The 19914-nt window shown below is 46.8% G+C and overlaps 1 protein-coding gene across 2 annotated transcripts; it reads right to left on the bottom strand.

Annotated features, from left to right (window-relative positions):
- Nucleotides 1-253: 253 nt before the first annotated feature.
- Nucleotides 254-17349, bottom strand: Hif1an (hypoxia inducible factor 1 subunit alpha inhibitor). Of its 2 annotated transcripts, NM_001113749.1 has the most exons (8): nt 17138-17325; nt 16654-16904; nt 14068-14216; nt 11313-11458; nt 10337-10443; nt 9880-9943; nt 9421-9531; nt 5084-5407 (listed from the first exon to the last, which is right to left on the bottom strand). In NM_001113749.1, the coding sequence occupies exons 1-8, from the start codon at nt 17312-17314 to the stop codon at nt 5363-5365; spliced, it is 1050 nt and encodes a 349-aa protein (NP_001107221.1). In that variant the 5' UTR covers nt 17315-17325; the 3' UTR covers nt 5084-5362. The 2 variants fall into 2 exon arrangements, with proteins under 2 accessions (XP_038936292.1, NP_001107221.1); XM_039080364.2 differs by lacking the exon at nt 9421-9531 and having other exon boundaries at nt 254-5407; nt 17138-17349.
- Nucleotides 17350-19914: the final 2565 nt, after the last annotated feature.

Raw genomic sequence — 19914 nt, 5'->3', positions numbered from 1 at the left:
CAGCCAGGGGAGACCTGTATGCGCAGGGGTAGGTGCTCACGCCTATGCCATGAGAGGCAATAGCTTCTCCAGGTGGAATGAGGAGCAACTGAGCTCCCACAGTAGGCCAGTGAGGGGCTCAGACCTGAGAGCACCTCATCAGGGCTGAGCAGGAGCCTAGCTGACCGGGCAGAAGAGGCCTGGGTTTAGAGAGGATGAGTCGCTGGGAATCTTATTCATCACTGAAGCCAAGTTTTAAAAATAAGTCACATACTATAAACCACCACCACAGCCATTTATTAAGTGCTTGCCAGGCACTGTGCTAAAGCTTTACAGACATTATTTCAGTTAATCCAGCAACCCTGAGGTAGATATTTTCAAACCCCCACCCCCACAAGTCATTATAGTAAAGGAAACTGAGACTCAGGTTAAAAGAATCAACCAATGTCAAACCCAGCTGGTAAGTAGCAAGCTAGAAATGTACCAAAGGGACTAGACCCCAGACACATGCTTTTAAACACTAGACTTTTCCCTTGAAAATTAAGGACACATATTCCTTCCCAAAATGAGAACAGATTTTAGGTGAGGAGGGTGGGCAGTTTTAGAATAACTTCTTGAATCAACTATAGAACTTATTCTCTTGGAGGAATGGAGTCATGGGGACAAGCTGACCCCTGGGGCCTCTCCTTGGCCTCTACCATCCACCCTTTCTCACCGGAGGCCTCCACTCTTGACACCAGACTACTCAACATGCTGCTTCCCTTCTAGAAAGCTCAGGAATGTAGGGGTCTGTCAAATTTGGTGACACTGAGCCAAAGACCTGAGAGAAATTAGGAGACATTCAGAAAACATCCCTCATCCCTGAACTGCTGGACCCTAAGGCACGAGGACACACTCAGATGGAAACACAGAGCTGGCTCCTGCCACCCTAGTCTCCCAAGCCTGGCCTCTCTGTCTCCTCACTAAGTCCTTCACTCTCCAGGTCCCTCCCCAGTTGTCTCCAAGGCATCAGTAATCTCAGGCCCATGGACCTCGAGGACACCAGTTTCTGAGCCTGTTCCTCCGGAAACATCCCAAAAGTTTCTGCTCAACTGGGCTCCCTATGTGTCTCTAACTAAACAGAGCTGGCTGAAGGAGGAGCCGCCAGAGGGAGACAGTGAACCAGCACGGAAAGACAATGGATGGTGAGGGCAGAGGAGGACACAGGGCAACAGAGCTACCTGAGGTCAGAGGTGAAGCAGGGACAGGGAGAAGCCCAGTGGAGAGGGATCCTCCAGCCAAGCTGTCCAGCACTTGGAACCAGAGAGCTTCTTTGAGGAGAAGAGCCTTGGTAAAGAAGCCACTGAGAGCCTGGGTAGGAGAAAGCTCAAGGATCCACTTAAGAGATGGGTTAAGAGGACACCAAGAGGAAGAGGAACTGGAAAGGCCTGGGCCTCCAGAACCCTGACTACTTCTACCATCCCCAACCTGCCCATCTAGGTAAAACTGGCAGAGGGTCCCTGCTGGTAGCCCTTGCTAAATTCTGCACCAAGTCTGGTGGATGAACGACAACAGAGGTAGGGACTTACCAAGGACTGAGATAGCACCATCCTTGACAAGTTCACATCAGGAAAGGAGACAGAGGAGCCCCTCCCCCAAGCCTTGAGGGGCCTGGGGTCTAAGGAACACACTAATGGTAAGGACTACTACTTGGTACAGATTAATACTCGTAGGCTTTTGAAGGGACGGGGTGAGTGGTGAGGTAAGTCTCAAACACTGGAAGATCTAAGTTGGATTCTCCACACATCACTGGGTCACTCACTGAGCCAGGAACCTCAATGCTCCCCACAGCAATGGCCCACTGATCCAGAGTAAGTCAATGCTGAGGCTTGAGGATGAGTCTCCTCCTGACAGCCTGTGTGCACTGCTCTTCCTCACAGCCCCTCCTTACACACACCTAGGCTCTGCTACTCTTCATATGGTTTCCTTTCCAACTTCCACTAGTGTCTGGGGTTTGATAAAGATCAGGTTTCTCGCACAAGGTCAAGTGCTGGGAAGTGACAGAACCTTGCCACAGGTGGAGCGCAACAGTGTCGACTACTACAGAAACACTTCCTGTAACTAAGCACACATCACAACTAGCCTACTGCTACTGTCCCAGGGCTTGTGCCCACCACTTACTTATCTACAATAACTTCACTGGCTCATGCAGAAAGATGTCTGTTTGCAAATCCATCTCAAGCTGGGACTGGACTCCTAGTCTATGAAGGCATGCAAACTCTACCCACACTTGTGGGAACCCCAAAAGGGTACTTGGCCCAGAAGATTCTGGGGTCAGAGATAGGGAGTGTCTCCCCATACTGGGCTGGCCCACTAGTAAGGATCCTTCCCTTCTCTGTCTCCTAACAGATTCAGATTAATGATGGCTCATTCCTAATTGTCAAATTTCTTTTCCTTCATCCTGTGTCTAATCACCAGTGACAGAAACCATTACGCAAATGAGAGCAGACGACTTCCCCCAACTGTTCGCGTTGGTAAAAACCTTGTAATTTAGAGCTCTGATTTGTAGGGGAAGCTGGTCTCCCCCAGGCATCCTGGGCATCTGCTCAACTGATGCCCAGAACAGCCCCTCCTCCACCCCATAACTCCAACCCCCCAGCAAATATTTGACTTCACAAAACAGTAGTTTTCACTGTACTGCTGCTATAAACATGAGGGCTTGCAACATGGCTGACCCCTGGACAAGCCCAAATCTCCACCTTCCTTGGCACGTCTGACTCCCATGCTGCTGGCTAGAATGGGCAGACACTGTAGTGACGCTTTCGCTGTTGCAAGTAGAAATGGAGCCTCAATAGCCCTAACCTAGGTGAGATCCTGCAAGACATCCCCAGGAGGAAGTGGCCCAGCGGAACATGAATCAAGTGACCTAGAGCTACCTCTTGGCATGCAGAGGCACTGAGGAGAGCTATGGGACCGACACTCAAGAGCACAGAGCACCCTTTCCCCAGTAGAGTCAGTGCTTACTCTGGTTTCCCTAGAACCCTTCGACTGTGAAGATGCTTTCCACGCAGCTTTTCCAGGTCTCTAGCTGGAACCCCCAAGCCTCTCACCCTTCCACACTCTCTTGCCTGAGCCTGCCTGCACACTGCCTGGGGAACAAGGCTTGCTGTGAGGTAGAGAACTAACAGCATTTGGAAGAAATGGAGGAGCAGGGGAGGGGTGGGTTTATAGCCAACAGCACTAGGTTTGATGTAGACTACCACTCTTCATCTACTCTGAGAGGTTTCTTCATCTGTGAAGTAAGCTACTGTGTAGCATTGTGAAGGACAAAGCTAAAAGCAATAGGTACACATCTGGTGACTAGAGATCAGGAACAGTTATTACATCATACCAGAATCAGGGCCAATCCTGTGATGGTCCCAAAGCTCACCTTTTCTCTCCTTGCCCCCAGCCACCCTAGGTCAGACCTCTGAGAGGCAGAGTACACTGAAGGATCAACCAAGCAGATCCCCATTCCCTTCTACACATCCCTGACACCTCTGGGGGCAGAGCCAGGAACATGGATCTGCTGAGAATGAAAATTTGCCATGGTGGCTAAACTGATACCGCTCTGCCTTGCTCTTTCCCCAGAGATGGAGGCATGAGTTTACTGTAGTCACAGTGCAGTGCTCAGCACTGGCTGTATTTAGAGCTCTACTCAAGAAGGCACCAGGTCTGCACACCCACACTGCATCAGAGCGCCCAGAATGGGGTACTAAAGATCCCTCCCCTAAATGCACACAGGGGTGCACAAGCATACACATGTCCATGGGGCACTGCAAGCTGAGTTTCGGGGCTAAGACCCACAGCTTGGACACCAGAGGTCAAATCTACAGGGAAGGGGATTAAAAGGTGACAAAGAAAAGAATAAAATCAGACTTGTAACTCAGATTTTTAGAGAAAAGGATGTTGGAGAAGGGACTTGAGGTAAGTGGATACAGGGCCACCACTCTGCCAAGCTGCAGGGCCCCATTCCCTCTTAACAGATGTGAATGGTGGCTCTGTGTTGTGTAACGTTGAGCTGCCCAGCGATAAGCTGCAGCCCCGAGGAGGGTTCCCATAAATAGCTACCAACAGGAAAGTAAATCCTATCTCCAAGCTCTACCAGTTCTGCTCCAGCTGACATGCGACACTTTGTTGGGTCTGGCAGAGGCACTGGCTCTAAGAGGCAAGAGGACATTTCCCCTTGCCCTGAGGTGGATGAAAGGTACTGAGTTAGCTGCCTAAGTCTGACCCCATTTCATCTACTCAGCCAGGAAGCTCAGCAGGAGCAGGGGATGTGACCTGGACAGGGAAAGACAGGGACCTGGAGGCTTGAGCCAGTCAGCTTTAGGTAGACTGCAGTAAGATCTGACCAGGACAGGATGGCTAAAATCCGAGTTTAAAAGCTAAAGGCTAAGTCGGGCAGTATCTGGGGTTCACACCACACTGTCACACTGGACAATGTAAGCAGGAGAGAACCTTAGTAAGCAAGAAGGATGGCAAGTGTGAACACACATACATATAAGTGTGCAGATGTGTACACACACATGCAGAGGTTCATACCCCTGGAGCCCAGAGAAGTCAGAGCTAGTACAATGCAGTACAGGACAAGAGCTGGTACTGAAAGAGACCAGCTGCATCTGCCTGTGTTTGGACATATGCCACAATCCTCTGCTTTTAGGTCCCCAAGTTTCCTTCTATGTATGGCTTGAGCGTGTTGTTCTCAACCGGAATCCTATCTAATCCTCTTCCACTAGAAGGCTCCCAAAGATAAGCCCCCTTCTCAGTGTCCCCAATGGGTCCCAGCAGCTATTGCCACCTGGTTTGTAGTCTGACTGTGCTGCAAAAACTGGCAGAAGGCAGACTGATGTGCAGATTCCTCCTGGCACCCCAGCCCAGATGTTGTGGGACACAGGAGCATCTCCCCTCCCAGGCCGAGGCCCTGAGGCTCCAGGAGACAGGAGCTGAGGGCCCGAATTGACATCCTGACCCAGGAAGAGGGAACAAGGAACAGATACATGCATGTGTGTGTATACACACATGCATATGCACACATGTACACACACACACACACCCTGAGGTTAACAGACTAACACAGACATGATTACAACCAGAAAGCTGGGACTCCACACACTAATTGCAGGACTTCAGGGGGCAATGAGGGAAGGTCCGGGGCTCAAGAGGCAAGGGTGAGAAACCTTTCCAAATCGAAGTGGAGTCAACTACCCTGCCTCGCCTCAGACACCTGCCTCCAGGGCCATGGCAAGAGTCCAGTCCATTAAGTGCAGCGTGCAATACTAGTGCTTGGAGTGTCCCGTCCTCATCGCAGAAGCATGTGGACAGGATAGCAGTCACCTGGCGGGAGGCCTTGACCTCTGGTAGGTTAGTTGTAGCGGCCTTTAATCATGGTGTTCAACAAAGGCCCCACCTGTAAAGAGATAAGAGAAGACAGTCAGAACCGCCTATCTCCTGATAGGCGTAAGACTGTGTGTGCCTGGAGACAGGCGATAATCAGCTAAGGGCGGGGACAAGTGATCTTCACATCTAGTTAAGTTTTCTAATCAACTTTCCTGAATGTCAACTTAGTATTCTAGGGCAAAGACCCTTTGGAGGCTCAGTTTATTTTTCCTTCCCTTTTATAATATGTGTATCTACAAGCAACTCCCATCAGACAGAAAATGGTCTGAGGCACCAATAACCCCCAAACGAACCCCTGAAAGTGTGTCTGTAGGTTTCTCCAGTGCCTAAAGAACTTTAAATGCTTCTCCCTCCACCCTCAACAAGAGCACCTGCCGTGAGTACTGACTGGTGCTCTCAACCCCACGGCACCTCTGATGCTGAGGCTAACCATAGGAAGGAGGTAAGGCCAGGAAAAGACACACCTCCTCCCTTCACCCAGTGGACCAGTAATGTACCTGGGTAAGAAGCAGGACTCAAAACTACCTAAGAGCAGCCTTGGCCCAGCTGGGAGAGCACAAGGAGACGCCTTATTACACACTTTCCACAAGAAGTCACTCAGGGTCCCCAGATGGCAAATACGCCCCAAGGCAGACATTACTACTAGCATGGAACAGATTATAGTGGATCCGCCAGCCAAGCCCCACTCTCAGTTCCTAAATAGACAGATCAGTCTATTATAGTGGATCCGCCAGCCAAGCCCCACTCTCAGTTCCTAAATAGACAGATCAGTCTATTATAGTGGATCCACCAGCCAAGCCCCACTCTCAGTTCCTAAATAGACAGATCAGTCTATTATAGTGGATCCGCCAGCCAAGCCCCACTCTCAGTTCCTAAATAGACAGATCAGTCTATTATAGTGGATCCGCCAGCCAAGCCCCACTCTCAGTTCCTAAATAGACAGATCAGTCTATTATAGTGGATCCACCAGCCAAGCCCCACTCTCAGTTCCTAAATAGACAGATCAGTCTATTATAGTGGATCCGCCAGCCAAGCCCCACTCTCAGTTCCTAAATAGACAGATCAGTCTATTATAGTGGATCCGCCAGCCAAGCCCCACTCTCAGTTCCTAAATAGACAGATCAGTCTATTATAGTGGATCCGCCAGCCAAGCCCCACTCTCAGTTCCTAAATAGACAGATCAGTCTATTATAGTGGATCCGCCAGCCAAGCCCCACTCTCAGTTCCTAAATAGACAGATCAGTCTATTATAGTGGATCCGCCAGCCAAGCCCCACTCTCAGTTCCTAAATAGACAGATCAGTCTATTATAGTGGATCCGCCAGCCAAGCCCCACTCTCAGTTCCTAAATAGACAGATCAGTCTATTATAGTGGATCCACCAGCCAAGCCCCACTCTCAGTTCCTAAATAGACAGATCAGTCTATTATAGTGGATCCGCCAGCCAAGCCCCACTCTCAGTTCCTAAATAGACAGATCAGTCTATTATAGTGGATCCACCAGCCAAGCCCCACTCTCAGTTCCTAAATAGACAGATCAGTCTATTATAGTGGATCCACCAGCCAAGCCCCACTCTCAGTTCCTAAATAGACAGATCAGTCTATTATAGTGGATCCACCAGCCAAGCCCCACTCTCAGTTCCTAAATAGACAGATCAGTCTATTATAGTGGATCCGCCAGCCAAGCCCCACTCTCAGTTCCTAAATAGACAGATCAGTCTATTATAGTGGATCCGCCAGCCAAGCCCCACTCTCAGTTCCTAAATAGACAGATCAGTCTATTATAGTGGATCCGCCAGCCAAGCCCCACTCTCAGTTCCTAAATAGACAGATCAGTCTATTATAGTGGATCCACCAGCCAAGCCCCACTCTCAGTTCCTAAATAGACAGATCAGTCTATTATAGTGGATCCGCCAGCCAAGCCCCACTCTCAGTTCCTAAATAGACAGATCAGTCTATTATAGTGGATCCGCCAGCCAAGCCCCACTCTCAGTTCCTAAATAGACAGATCAGTCTATTATAGTGGATCCACCAGCCAAGCCCCACTCTCAGTTCCTAAATAGACAGATCAGTCTATTATAGTGGATCCACCAGCCAAGCCCCACTCTCAGTTCCTAAATAGACAGATCAGTCTATTATAGTGGATCCGCCAGCCAAGCCCCACTCTCAGTTCCTAAATAGACAGATCAGTCTATTATAGTGGATCCGCCAGCCAAGCCCCACTCTCAGTTCCTAAATAGACAGATCAGTCTATTATAGTGGATCCGCCAGCCAAGCCCCACTCTCAGTTCCTAAATAGACAGATCAGTCTATTATAGTGGATCCGCCAGCCAAGCCCCACTCTCAGTTCCTAAATAGACAGATCAGTCTATTATAGTGGATCCGCCAGCCAAGCCCCACTCTCAGTTCCTAAATAGACAGATCAGTCTATTATAGTGGATCCACCAGCCAAGCCCCACTCTCAGTTCCTAAATAGACAGATCAGTCTATTATAGTGGATCCACCAGCCAAGCCCCACTCTCAGTTCCTAAATAGACAGATCAGTCTATTATAGTGGATCCACCAGCCAAGCCCCACTCTCAGTTCCTAAATAGACAGATCAGTCTATTATAGTGGATCCGCCAGCCAAGCCCCACTCTCAGTTCCTAAATAGACAGATCAGCTCTATTATAGTGGATCCACCAGCCAAGCCCCACTCTCAGTTCCTAAATAGACAGATCAGTCTATTATAGTGGATCCGCCAGCCAAGCCCCACTCTCAGTTCCTAAATAGACAGATCAGTCTATTATAGTGGATCCGCCAGCCAAGCCCCACTCTCAGTTCCTAAATAGACAGATCAGTCTATTATAGTGGATCCGCCAGCCAAGCCCCACTCTCAGTTCCTAAATAGACAGATCAGTCTATTATAGTGGATCCGCCAGCCAAGCCCCACTCTCAGTTCCTAAATAGACAGATCAGTCTATTATAGTGGATCCACCAGCCAAGCCCCACTCTCAGTTCCTAAATAGACAGATCAGTCTATTATAGTGGATCCACCAGCCAAGCCCCACTCTCAGTTCCTAAATAGACAGATCAGTCTATTATAGTGGATCCGCCAGCCAAGCCCCACTCTCAGTTCCTAAATAGACAGATCAGTCTATTATAGTGGATCCGCCAGCCAAGCCCCACTCTCAGTTCCTAAATAGACAGATCAGTCTATTATAGTGGATCCACCAGCCAAGCCCCACTCTCAGTTCCTAAATAGACAGATCAGTCTATTATAGTGGATCCACCAGCCAAGCCCCACTCTCAGTTCCTAAATAGACAGATCAGTCTATTATAGTGGATCCACCAGCCAAGCCCCACTCTCAGTTCCTAAATAGACAGATCAGTCTATTATAGTGGATCCGCCAGCCAAGCCCCACTCTCAGTTCCTAAATAGACAGATCAGCTCTATTATAGTGGATCCACCAGCCAAGCCCCACTCTCAGTTCCTAAATAGACAGATCAGTCTATTATAGTGGATCCACCAGCCAAGCCCCACTCTCAGTTCCTAAATAGACAGATCAGTCTATTATAGTGGATCCACCAGCCAAGCCCCACTCTCAGTTCCTAAATAGACAGATCAGTCTATTATAGTGGATCCACCAGCCAAGCCCCACTCTCAGTTCCTAAATAGACAGATCAGTCTATTATAGTGGATCCGCCAGCCAAGCCCCACTCTCAGTTCCTAAATAGACAGATCAGCTCTATTATAGTGGATCCACCAGCCAAGCCCCACTCTCAGTTCCTAAATAGACAGATCAGTCTATTATAGTGGATCCGCCAGCCAAGCCCCACTCTCAGTTCCTAAATAGACAGATCAGTCTATTATAGTGGATCCACCAGCCAAGCCCCACTCTCAGTTCCTAAATAGACAGATCAGTCTATTATAGTGGATCCACCAGCCAAGCCCCACTCTCAGTTCCTAAATAGACAGATCAGCTCTATGGAGAAGACAGCAGCTACTGAGACAGAGGAGCTAAAGAGGGTATCATCAGACCTTACCTCTTGTGGGTTCCCCAAGGCCTCTCCAAGCATCTTCTCAATGTTTCTCATGATGGCTACTTTCTGATGAGCTTTGAGAGGATATTCAATTCTCTTAGGGGTGGGAGCCCCCTACAAAGGAAGTGAGAGCCCAGGAACTACCTTTAACCAACCTGCAGCATCACCTTTCTAGTCCCAGCCTACCCACAAAAACAAGAACAGTTCGATTTTACTCTTCTCCATCTCCCTACAAATCACTTCCGGGGACAATCAACAATCCCAGCCCAGCCCAAACCACTTACACTCCTAGGGCTCCTTCACCCCAGCCCCAGTTCCATATGGGGACACGCATACACGCATGCACGCACACATACACACAATTTATGTCTCTCTCTCTCTCTGTATATATATATATATATATATATATATATATATATATATATATCTCAATAACAACAACAAAACCCCACTAATATTCACCTTATACCAGAAGTTCACAGTGATGGTAATTCCCCCATTTAGTAACGACTCTATGTGATGCCACCTATTAAAAAGAAAAAGAAAAAAAAAGGGGGGGGGGGAACTCCGGTTTACTTTCCAGAGACAAAGATGAAAACCTCATGTAGACCAGTTAAAGGAAAAGAGTGAAGGCAAGTGCTTTATGCTCATACTGTGAGGTACACAGTGGGCTGGGGGCTGCTGCGTTCAGTCTCCAAATAAATAATGGATGGATGGTAAAGGGACTACAGATCTCTTGGGATGTGGGGAATTGTCTTCCTTAAGAGACAGCTGTCCTCTATGCTCAGTGTGCTCAGTCTGGACATGCCAATCTTCCTGCAGATAGATAATCCTGCCACAACTGAGAAGGGACTCAGATCAAGCTCTCTGGAAACAGGGAATGAAGGATTTCAAGAGGCCCCACCCCTAGTCTCCTCACCAGTACATTGGGATGTAAAGAACGTCACCAGGGCCAACCACTGTTTCATAGCCAACCACATTTCGGAAGTTGGGGAAGCGCTCATAGTCAGGATTGTCAAAGTCCACCTAAGGGTCAAGAAAGAAAAAAAAAAAGTCAATCCAGTGATTGCTATGGACTTTAAACAAAAGACAATTTCAGAGTCTGTACGCAGAGGCTACAATGGATATTAACTGACCCTCAGAGAACAACTTAAGGGAGGCCATGCTCATATGCTCCACTATGAAGAATTCTAGACTCAGTGCTCCTGAGCTCTGAACAACTCCTTAAAAGCCATCACCCAAACCTTTTCTCCCAAACAAATTCTCACCAGATGGATTAGCAAGGCATCTTCCCCTCAAGAGGATGTCATGAGCTGGAGAGATGGCTCAGTGGTTAAGGGTACTTGCTGTCCAGGAGGACCCACACCTACATGGTGGCTTGCAACCCTCTGTAACTCTAGTTCCAGGGGATCCAACATTCTTTTTTGACCTCCACAGGCACCAGGCATATATATGGTACTAATACATAGATGCAGGCAAAACACTTATACACAGAAAATATTTTATTTACCTATCTCCCCATCAAAAAGAAGCTTACACAATAAAAGAGAACAGTTGTTAAAAGTTGGTGGGCATTCGTAATTGATGAAACTGAGGCAAAAAACAAACCAAAACCAAACTAAGGAACTTAAGTCTTCCAACATTAATGATGGGGTTTGTCCCCCAACAATTAGCTCTGTTTATACTTACAAATATCTGGGATCACCACAGGAGCCTGGAACATGTAGGCTACACTTTGAACTTCTTCTCTGGGCTTGTTTGTAGGACAAGACCAGAGGTAAAGCAGACCTGACACACCTCCAAAAAAAGGAAGGGTCAAGATATTCCAGCCTCTGATCTCAAAGGCATTCCTAGAACCCGGAGTTCTGCACCCTCTTCAGACCACATAAGCTCACCTGGCTCTGCCTGTCACAGGGGTGATGGACAGGGTATGGGTAGAGGCACTCGAACTGATCCGGAGGAAATAAGATGCATCTCTTATGGCCTTTTATCTGGGCAAAAAAGTTCTGTTGCTCATCATAGTGAGCAGGTGTCACATTCCCTGCAAAAAAAACAAAAAAGACATTTTCCTAGCTGAGGTAGTGGCTCCCACTGCCCAGGTGAAGTGCAGATCCAGCCTTGTGCTGCTAGCTGTCCTCGTGTTAAGTGTTAGCTTGTAGTCAACATGAGCAATGAACTCAGACAACCATCACTGGGCAAAGGCTGTCATCAGCTAGGGAATTATGCTCAATGGCGGCTGATGCCTTGTAGGCAGCAGGAGCTCATGAAGTAAGTCTGACAGGCAACAAGCTCACACTCTTCCTGACTATGGCAAGAATCTAAGGGCAGCAAAACAATGAGAGACGACTGACAGGACTGGTACTGATGGCGCACGCTCTCCTCTGAGGAGTTCTTCTGGAGCCAGACTTGCAACTGCTGTTCTCACCTCAGCACACCTGTGGGATATAGCGTCGCTCAGAGCTACACTGGGCTGCTGATTCTCAAGGAGAGAAAGATTATTAAAATACTGGAGAGGGCTGCAGAATTTAAGAGACATTGTTTAGAATATCACCTTGGCCAGGCCTTATAATGCGGAGCTGTGACTCCAGCTACTTAAGAGCCTGAAGCAAGAGGGTCATAATTTCAAGGCCAGCACGGACAACTTATCGAGACCCTGATTTAACATGAAAATGTTTTTAAAACAGCTGGGACAACTAAATGGTACAGCAGTTGCCAGCATGCACAAGGACCTATGACAATCCCCAGTATCACAAGTTTAAAAATGTGTACACACACACACACACACACACACACACTCACACACATTGCTACCTTGAATTAGTTCTGCCCTAATGCACACTCCATCTACTCCTGTATAACTAAGGTCACAGCTCTACCTTCTGTACAATCTGAGCCTGGAGAACTTGGTGTACACAGCTGTAGTCCTAGCACTAGGGAGACTGGGCAGAAGCACTGTATGCCTGTGAGGCTACCACAAGCTACACAGTATGTTTATAGACAGCCAGGAATATATATTGAGAGCCTGTCACAAACTACACACCTAGTGTGCCAAACTGCCGCCTTCCTACTGTGGACAGTCCCAAGTGCATCCTCAAGTGCCCTCACACCTCTCCCAAAGGTACCGCCTTCCCAGCACCCGGCCACGGCAAAGGAAAGCTAGGGATTAGCCCAGAGTCAGGCAAAGCAGGACTGTTTTTTTTTCTAAAAAGCTGAAGTTGGTTTTAAAGGGGCAGGTGAGTGTCAATTTATAAACTGCACTGTGCAAAACCTCTTTAATCAGAGGAAATACCAGCAAAGGAGAAGAGACTAAGGGGCTCCGTCAGGTCAATGACATCATTCTGTTTCTTTGTTCACCAAGTTTACGCAGCAATCAGTACACAGCTGTTGATGGTCTAGCGCTGGGCTGTGCTGGACACCAAAAGATAACAGCCCTGCCCTGTAAACAGTGTTCCTTCTCCTGAGCAGCACTTAAACATTTCTTTCTACTCAAAACAAAAAACAAAGGGCTAGAGAGGGGGCTCAGCAGTTTAGAGCACTTGTTACTTTTGCAAAAGACCAGGGTTTAATTCCTAGTATTCATATAATGGCTTATAACCACCCTAGCTCCAGTTCAAGGGGATCCATTGCCCCCTTCTTATATCCACCTGCACCAGGTACACAGAAAGTGCATACACACACATACATGCACACAAACCGTTCATGATATACATAAGATTAAAAATTTAAAAACCACTAAAAAACCAGAATATTTACATATTTACTGTGTATATAAAGAAATTCCCAGCAAGAAGCACAAACAAGTTTGCCCTGAAGCGTCTCTAGAGAGAAGAATTGAGACGCTGGGAGTAAGGGGAGAAAACTGATGGCTAATACCTATTTATATCCTTTCAATTTTGATCTCCATAAACATGTATTCAAGAGGTAAGGTTTCACCGTACTAGAAAAATAGTTTCTGCTAGGCATGGTGGTACACGCCTTTCTTTTCTCCCAGCACTCAGGTGGATCTCAGTGAAGTCAAGGCCACCCTGGTCTGCATACTGAGTTTCAGGCTAGCCAGAACTACACAGTGAGAGGCTGTCTTTTAGAACTGTTTCCATTTGCACAGGGTAAACCCCTCAACATCCTGCAATGAATGAAACACAGCAGCAGTCCCCGGGGCTCCCTAGCTCAGCATCCAATGAATCACAGAGCAGCTGAGAAAGGACAAGAACAGCCTCAAGACTGCACGGCACTGTCTAAATGACTTAAAATACACATTAGCTCACACAATTTTGAGAGCTACTTATAAAATTCTATCTTGTTCCTTTTGCAGATGAGGACACTGGTTCATAGGCAAGGGGCTAATAAGTAGTGGAGACAGAATTAGAAATCAGATTTGTGGGCTGGAGAGATGGCTCAGAGGTAAAGAGCACTGGCTACTTTCCCAGAGGTCCTGAGTTCAATTCCCAGCAACCACATGGTGGCTCACAACCATCTGTAAGGAGATCCGATGCCCTCTTCTGGTGTGTCTGAAGACAGCTACAGTGTACTCAATTACACTAAATAAATAAATCTCAAAAAAAAAATTGTCTGGGTGTAATGGCACGTCTTTTTTAAAAAAAAAAACCCATTTGCATGATGCAAAGCCATGGTTCTGGAAGCATTTCTTACCTTCCATGCCGATGAGCAACAGGTTAGAGGTCAGCTGCCCCCAGCCACGTTTCCCCTGTTGTTTATTAATCCAGTTCCAGTTAAAACCCAAGAAGTCCATGACAATCTTTCTACCCACGGTGTCATTGAGTGTTTGCTGCAGATACAACCTACATTCCCCAAGAAAAAAGTTCCGTCAGTACATGTGACCGGTCCCTGGTAGCACCTCTGTGTGGAAACTCAAGGCTGCTGTTAGCATCTCCAACAGAACGGCTGTAGTCATGCAGTAGTTGAACAGCAGTCACAGAGCTAAATTCTTTGTCCTTGTCTGAGCTCTGCTCCACAACAGCTCTTCAAAGATGCGATTCTCAACCCTGTGCACCAATCACAGTACAGACTACCTAGGAACTCAGGTTTCGTAAAAAGGCTAGCGCACATGGAAATTTCACACAATTTATTCCCTGGAAACCTATCTACAAAGTCTATGATAAATCTGACTTCTTTCAGACTCTCAAGACCCGACACAACTCCTCCGGCCCTGGATGACCACTGTGGCTGATTCTAACAGCTGCCCTTCTTTGTGGGAGAACTTGGCTTAACCAATAAAATGTTACAGAGGGACTCGTGTTGCTTTCAAGTATGATTTTAGCAAACAGTCCACACTATTGTGTTTTTTTTTCCCTTTCCTACATCCAACTGCAAAATTCCAGATTGTAACTACTGGGACAATTTGTGTCAGGGAATCAACAAGATGATGTGACCCAGGACAAACATGGGAAAATAAGGGGCTTCACTGCCTTAATCCTAACAGTGATAGCAGCACTAATTAGAAATCTCAGTAACTTGGAAAAACTAGCTACAAGGAACCTCCTAGGCTCTCTCATGGTAAGAAAGCCTGGCCCTGAATTCCCGATTCTTCTGTTTCCACCCTCCTGAGTGCTACAATTACACACATATACCACCCTGTCTGGTATAACATTATTTACCAAAAAAAGGGAAAAAAGGTAAGCCATTAATCTAAACCATATTCCTATTAGAACTGAGTTATAAAAGCTCAAAATGTCTCTCAGTATGCATGTGGAGGTCATGGGACAACTTGTGAGAGCTGGTTCTCTTCTTCCGCCATGGTGGTCTTGGGGATTAACTCAGCTGTCAGGCCTGGCACTTAGCATGTTTACCCACTGAACCATCTCGTTGGCCCAGACATTTAAAATCTATTCATTTAGTTACATTCTCATGATAAGAAGCCAAAAAGAGAATCAAGATAGGAAACTACAGAGTACTCCAGAAACGGACACCAAATGTGGGACAGTCATTTACTATGAAGCACTCGGTGAAAGCAATTCTCTGGGAGACAATGTTATAATGTGGGGCTGACTGCTATCTGCAACCTGTGGGCTGTCCTCAGACATGAAGATAAAAACAAAGAGGAAGAAAGGATCACTCTTCCAAATGATTCATGACCACTGGAACAAAACAGTGTATCAAGCAATGTGCTCTAATCTTCCCAAAGCTAGAGGACTCTTATATCCCTTAACCCAAATCCTGACGGACTACTCAACTTTTCAGCATGAACTGTTACTATCCAAGGCAGTATTTGAGAATCAAGACTGCAAACTTTTCAATTTCAGGGCTAAATCCAACTAGCAATTATCGTCTTATTCATGTGTGTGTGTTTTAAATGGCAAGCACGTGTTTGTGTGTGTTATGTGTGTGTATGTGTGTATGTGTAGTGTATGTGTGTGGTATGTTTGTGTATGTGTGTGTGTGTGTGATGTGTGTGTGTCTGTGTTGTAAATGTCAAATGGGTTGCAGAGAAGGCTCATCAGGTAAGAGCTCCATTAGGAGAGTGGTGTTCAGTTCCCAGGACCCACAACTGTCTAACTCCTTTGCAGAGGATGGAATGCCTTCTGCCCTCTACAGGCACCAAATAACTAAATACACATGGTGTGCAAAACGCACAGGCAAACACCCATGCTTGCCTTTAATCTAGCACTCACAAGGCAGAGACAGGTGGATCTTAGTGAGTTTGAGGCCAGCCTGGCCTACGTGGCAAGTTCCAGGTCAGTCAGAGCTCCAGAGTGAGTCCCTGCCCCACCCCCCCCAAACAAACCAAAACCCAAAACCCAGAACAGTAACAACAAGAAACAAACACTGTGTACATAACACACATTTTCCCCCAAGAAGTCAAAATACTTTAAGTAAGAAAGTTCACTTTGAGCTTGAAATTTTAGAACCCTGGAATAGACCCTTCCATCAGAAACACAATGACTTCTAATTCTGAAGGATGTATGCCTTCAGCCTTACTATATGTCCCACCCAGGCATTGTCAAGCCTTTCTTTCATCTGATTGCCCCTGCAAGGCAACTGTCACTCTCAAATCCTACGACAGGAAATTCGATTCACAGTTCAAGGCTAACGCTATTCTTATCCGCCAAGCTAGAAAGACCCATCAAGAACTCATAGCCCTTACAGAAGAGCGGAGTAGAATATTCATTCATGGAACCTAGAGGCTGGAGATGCCAGTCTCTTCTTACCCAATTCCACCACACCTTTAAACAATTACAGGAAAGTGGATGCCCTAGTTCTACCGACTGGGCAACTTACCGCTCTTCTCCCCCGCGCTGCTGGATAGCTTGTAGTTTCTCAACGAACTCATGAAATTTAATTTCCTCCCTGTTGGACCTTGGCTTAAAGTTCTGGAAATTGGCCATCTTCTTCTCATCATAGTATAAGAACTTATGGGTGCTGGCACTGTACACAGAGAAATCTCCGTTGCCAATATTCTCTTGCAGGTATTCGAGGTCCCACTTCAGAGCAGGATACACAAGGTTTGTGTCGGTCAGCACCACGGGCTCCTAAGCAAAAACATTTTTAAAAAAATCAACCAAGTAATTCCAAGGAGCTAATGCGTCCTTTTCGACGGTATTTGCACTTGTCAAATTCACAACAGTTTCTCCTGTCAAGCACTCCTGACTTACCATCTCTCTTTCCCGCCTCACAAGTCTCTGTCCACAATCCGGTCAGTTCCCACCTCTCCCCTTAACTGGGTCCCTTCCTCCACCCCTTCAGCAGCAGCCCCGCCCCCCACCTCATTTTCGATGAGCTCTTCCGCCCGAGGGTCGCTCTGGCTCAAACGTGGGATGGGCCTGGTCGGAAAGCTGTAACTTCGTAGCTGGGACTCATCCCAGGCCGGGCCCGGAGCTTCAGCTTCTTCCCGGGCCTCTCCAGAGGCAGAGGCCGCAACCTCGGCTGCCGTCGCCGCCATCTCTACTCTAGGGACGGCCCCACCGGAAGTGGGAGCTCCGCCCTTTCCGGAGCAACCACAACGAACACCATAGAGATGAACTGCAAGAGAAACCGGTCCAGGCCCTTTAAGTAGTTGGAGGGGTGAGGGGGATGTAGGTTGAAGGTGCGCCACCTGACGGTAACCTGCAGCACTACATCTTAGGCTCCATGCTGGCCAAACCGCTCAGTCCCTTAGAAAAGGGACAAACAAGCCCACAAAATAGCGCTGCCTCCTATGTTCAAGCCCACAGAGGCAAAGACAGAGACAAGTGTAATTAAGCTTTAAACTTTACTCTCATGGGTGGGGAGAGAAGCCAACGCTTAGATACACTTAAGGAATCACTAGAAAAATCAATTAGCACATAGATCTTGGGTAAAGCTGTCCTGCAGGTTTAGAGAGATGATAAATGGCAAACGGAATTCATTCAGAATCTAGAGAAGATCAAGGGCTTATAGTTCTAACTAATCCAGGGGCTGAAGCAGGAAGACCACCAGTCTAGAAGTCTAGATAACACAACAAGTCACCATCCCTTTAAAAAAAAATAGTAAAATAAATTTCAGACGTCCTAGTCAGGGTTTCTATTCCTGCAAAAACATCACGACCAAGGAGCAAGTTGGGAAGGAAAGGGTTTATTCAGCTTACACTTCCACATTGCTGTTCATCACCAAAGGAAGTCAGGACTAGAACTCAAGCAGGTCAGAAAGCAGGAGCTAATGTAGAGGTCATGGAGGGATGTTACTTACTGGCTTTCTTCCCTTGGCTTGCTCAGCTTGCTCTGTTACAGAACCCAAGACCACCAGCCCAGGGATGGCACCACCCGCAGTGGGCTGGGTCCTCCCCCCTTGATCTCTGGTTGAGAAAATGTCTTACAGCTGGGTCTCATGGAGGCATTTTCTCAAGGGAGGCTCCTTTCTCTGTGATAACTTCAGCTTGTGTCAAGTTGACACATGAAACCAGCCAGTACACCAGAAAATAATCCTCTTTGTTTAGTATTATTTGATTTTTCTGCATATGTCACTCTTTTTCTTACTTAAATCTTTTTTCTTTCATTGGATATTTTCTTTATTTACATTTCAAATGTTATCCCCTTTCCAGGTTTCCCCGCCAGAACTCCCCCTTCCCATTCCCCTACCCCCTGCCTCCATGAGGGTGCTTCCCCACCCACCCACCTCCCCGCCCTGGCATTCCCCTACACTGGGGCATCAAACCTTCACAGGAACAAGGGCCTCTCATTAAGAATTTTTTAATCCCATAAAGAAATCCTGAAACAATATGAATTTATTGATCAATTCTACCAAACACTTAAAACAGAATTTCTAACAATCCTTCAGAAACGGAGGAGGAGGGAAGACTTCCAAATTCATTCTATGAGGCCAGCATTACCCAGATATCAAAACAAGAAAACGAAGGGAAAGCAGATTAATATCCTTTATGAATAGATATACAAAAGTCCCTAGCAAAACAAATCTAGCACCATACAAAAAGGTTTACACACCATAGCTAAATGGATTTACTTTTGGAAGGCCTGTAGGGTGGGCTATCCTAGAACTTGCTCTGTAGACCAGGCTGTTCTTGAACTGACAGAGTACTGCCTGCTTCTGCCTCCTGAGTGCCGGGATTAAAGGCATGAGCCACCACTGCCCAGCTTTTCAAGAGTACAGTCTTTTAACAGGCTTTAACACAACACTTTCCACGATAAAAGCAGAGTGCCAAGGCACATCATGGAGACAGTAAAAAGAAGGAATGGTGATATATCCCAGTTGGTAGAGTGCTTGCTTGCATGCACAAAGTCCTGGGTTTGCTGCTAAGCACCATACAAACCAGCCATGGTAGTTAGTGCATGTCTGAAACTTCAGGGCTTGGGAGGTAGACACAGGAAGAGGTAGGTTCGAGGTCAACCTGAGTTATAAAAGTCCAAGGACAGTCTGCTCTACTGGAGACTCTGCCTTAACAAGAGAAGGAAGGGAGGGAGGGAAGGAGGGAGGGAGGGAAGGAAGGAAGCAGAGTGTGCTTAGGGGGAATGTTTACAGATCATATATCTAATAAAGAAACTGTATCCAGAGTTCCAACAACAATCAACAATAAAAAAATAAAACTCAGTTAAAAATGAACAAAAGACTTGAACAGGTACTTCTCCAGAGAAGAGCTATCATGGCCAAAACACATATGAAAAGATGCTCAGGGGAGAAGAGGCCAATTTGTTACATAAGAAGGAACTGTCTGAAAGGTCGTAGAATTTCTTAGGAAATAAAAGAATCATTTGTGCAAACACGGCTTGTTTAACAAGGTGCATATAGGGGACTGGAGAGATGGCTCAGTGGTTAAGAGCACCCGACTACTCTTCCAGAGGTCCTGAGTTCAATTCCCAGCAACCACATGGTGGCTCACAACCATCTGTAAAGAGATCCGATGCCCTCTTCTGGTGTATCTGAAGACAGCTACAGTGTACTTATAGATAATAAATGAATAAATCTTTGAAAAAAAGAAAAGGTGCATATAAAGAAAATCCAATTCTTGGAGGAGAACAGAAAGGGGATTCCCATCTAGGAGTGGTGGCCCAGGCCAATATTCTCAAGCAC

The sequence above is a fragment of the Rattus norvegicus genome, chromosome 1, assembly GCF_036323735.1.
Source record: "Rattus norvegicus strain BN/NHsdMcwi chromosome 1, GRCr8, whole genome shotgun sequence".
NCBI lineage: Eukaryota > Metazoa > Chordata > Mammalia > Rodentia > Muridae > Rattus > Rattus norvegicus.
The sequence above is the reverse complement of the archived record's forward strand: the minus strand, read 5'-3'. Positions and strand labels throughout refer to the sequence as shown.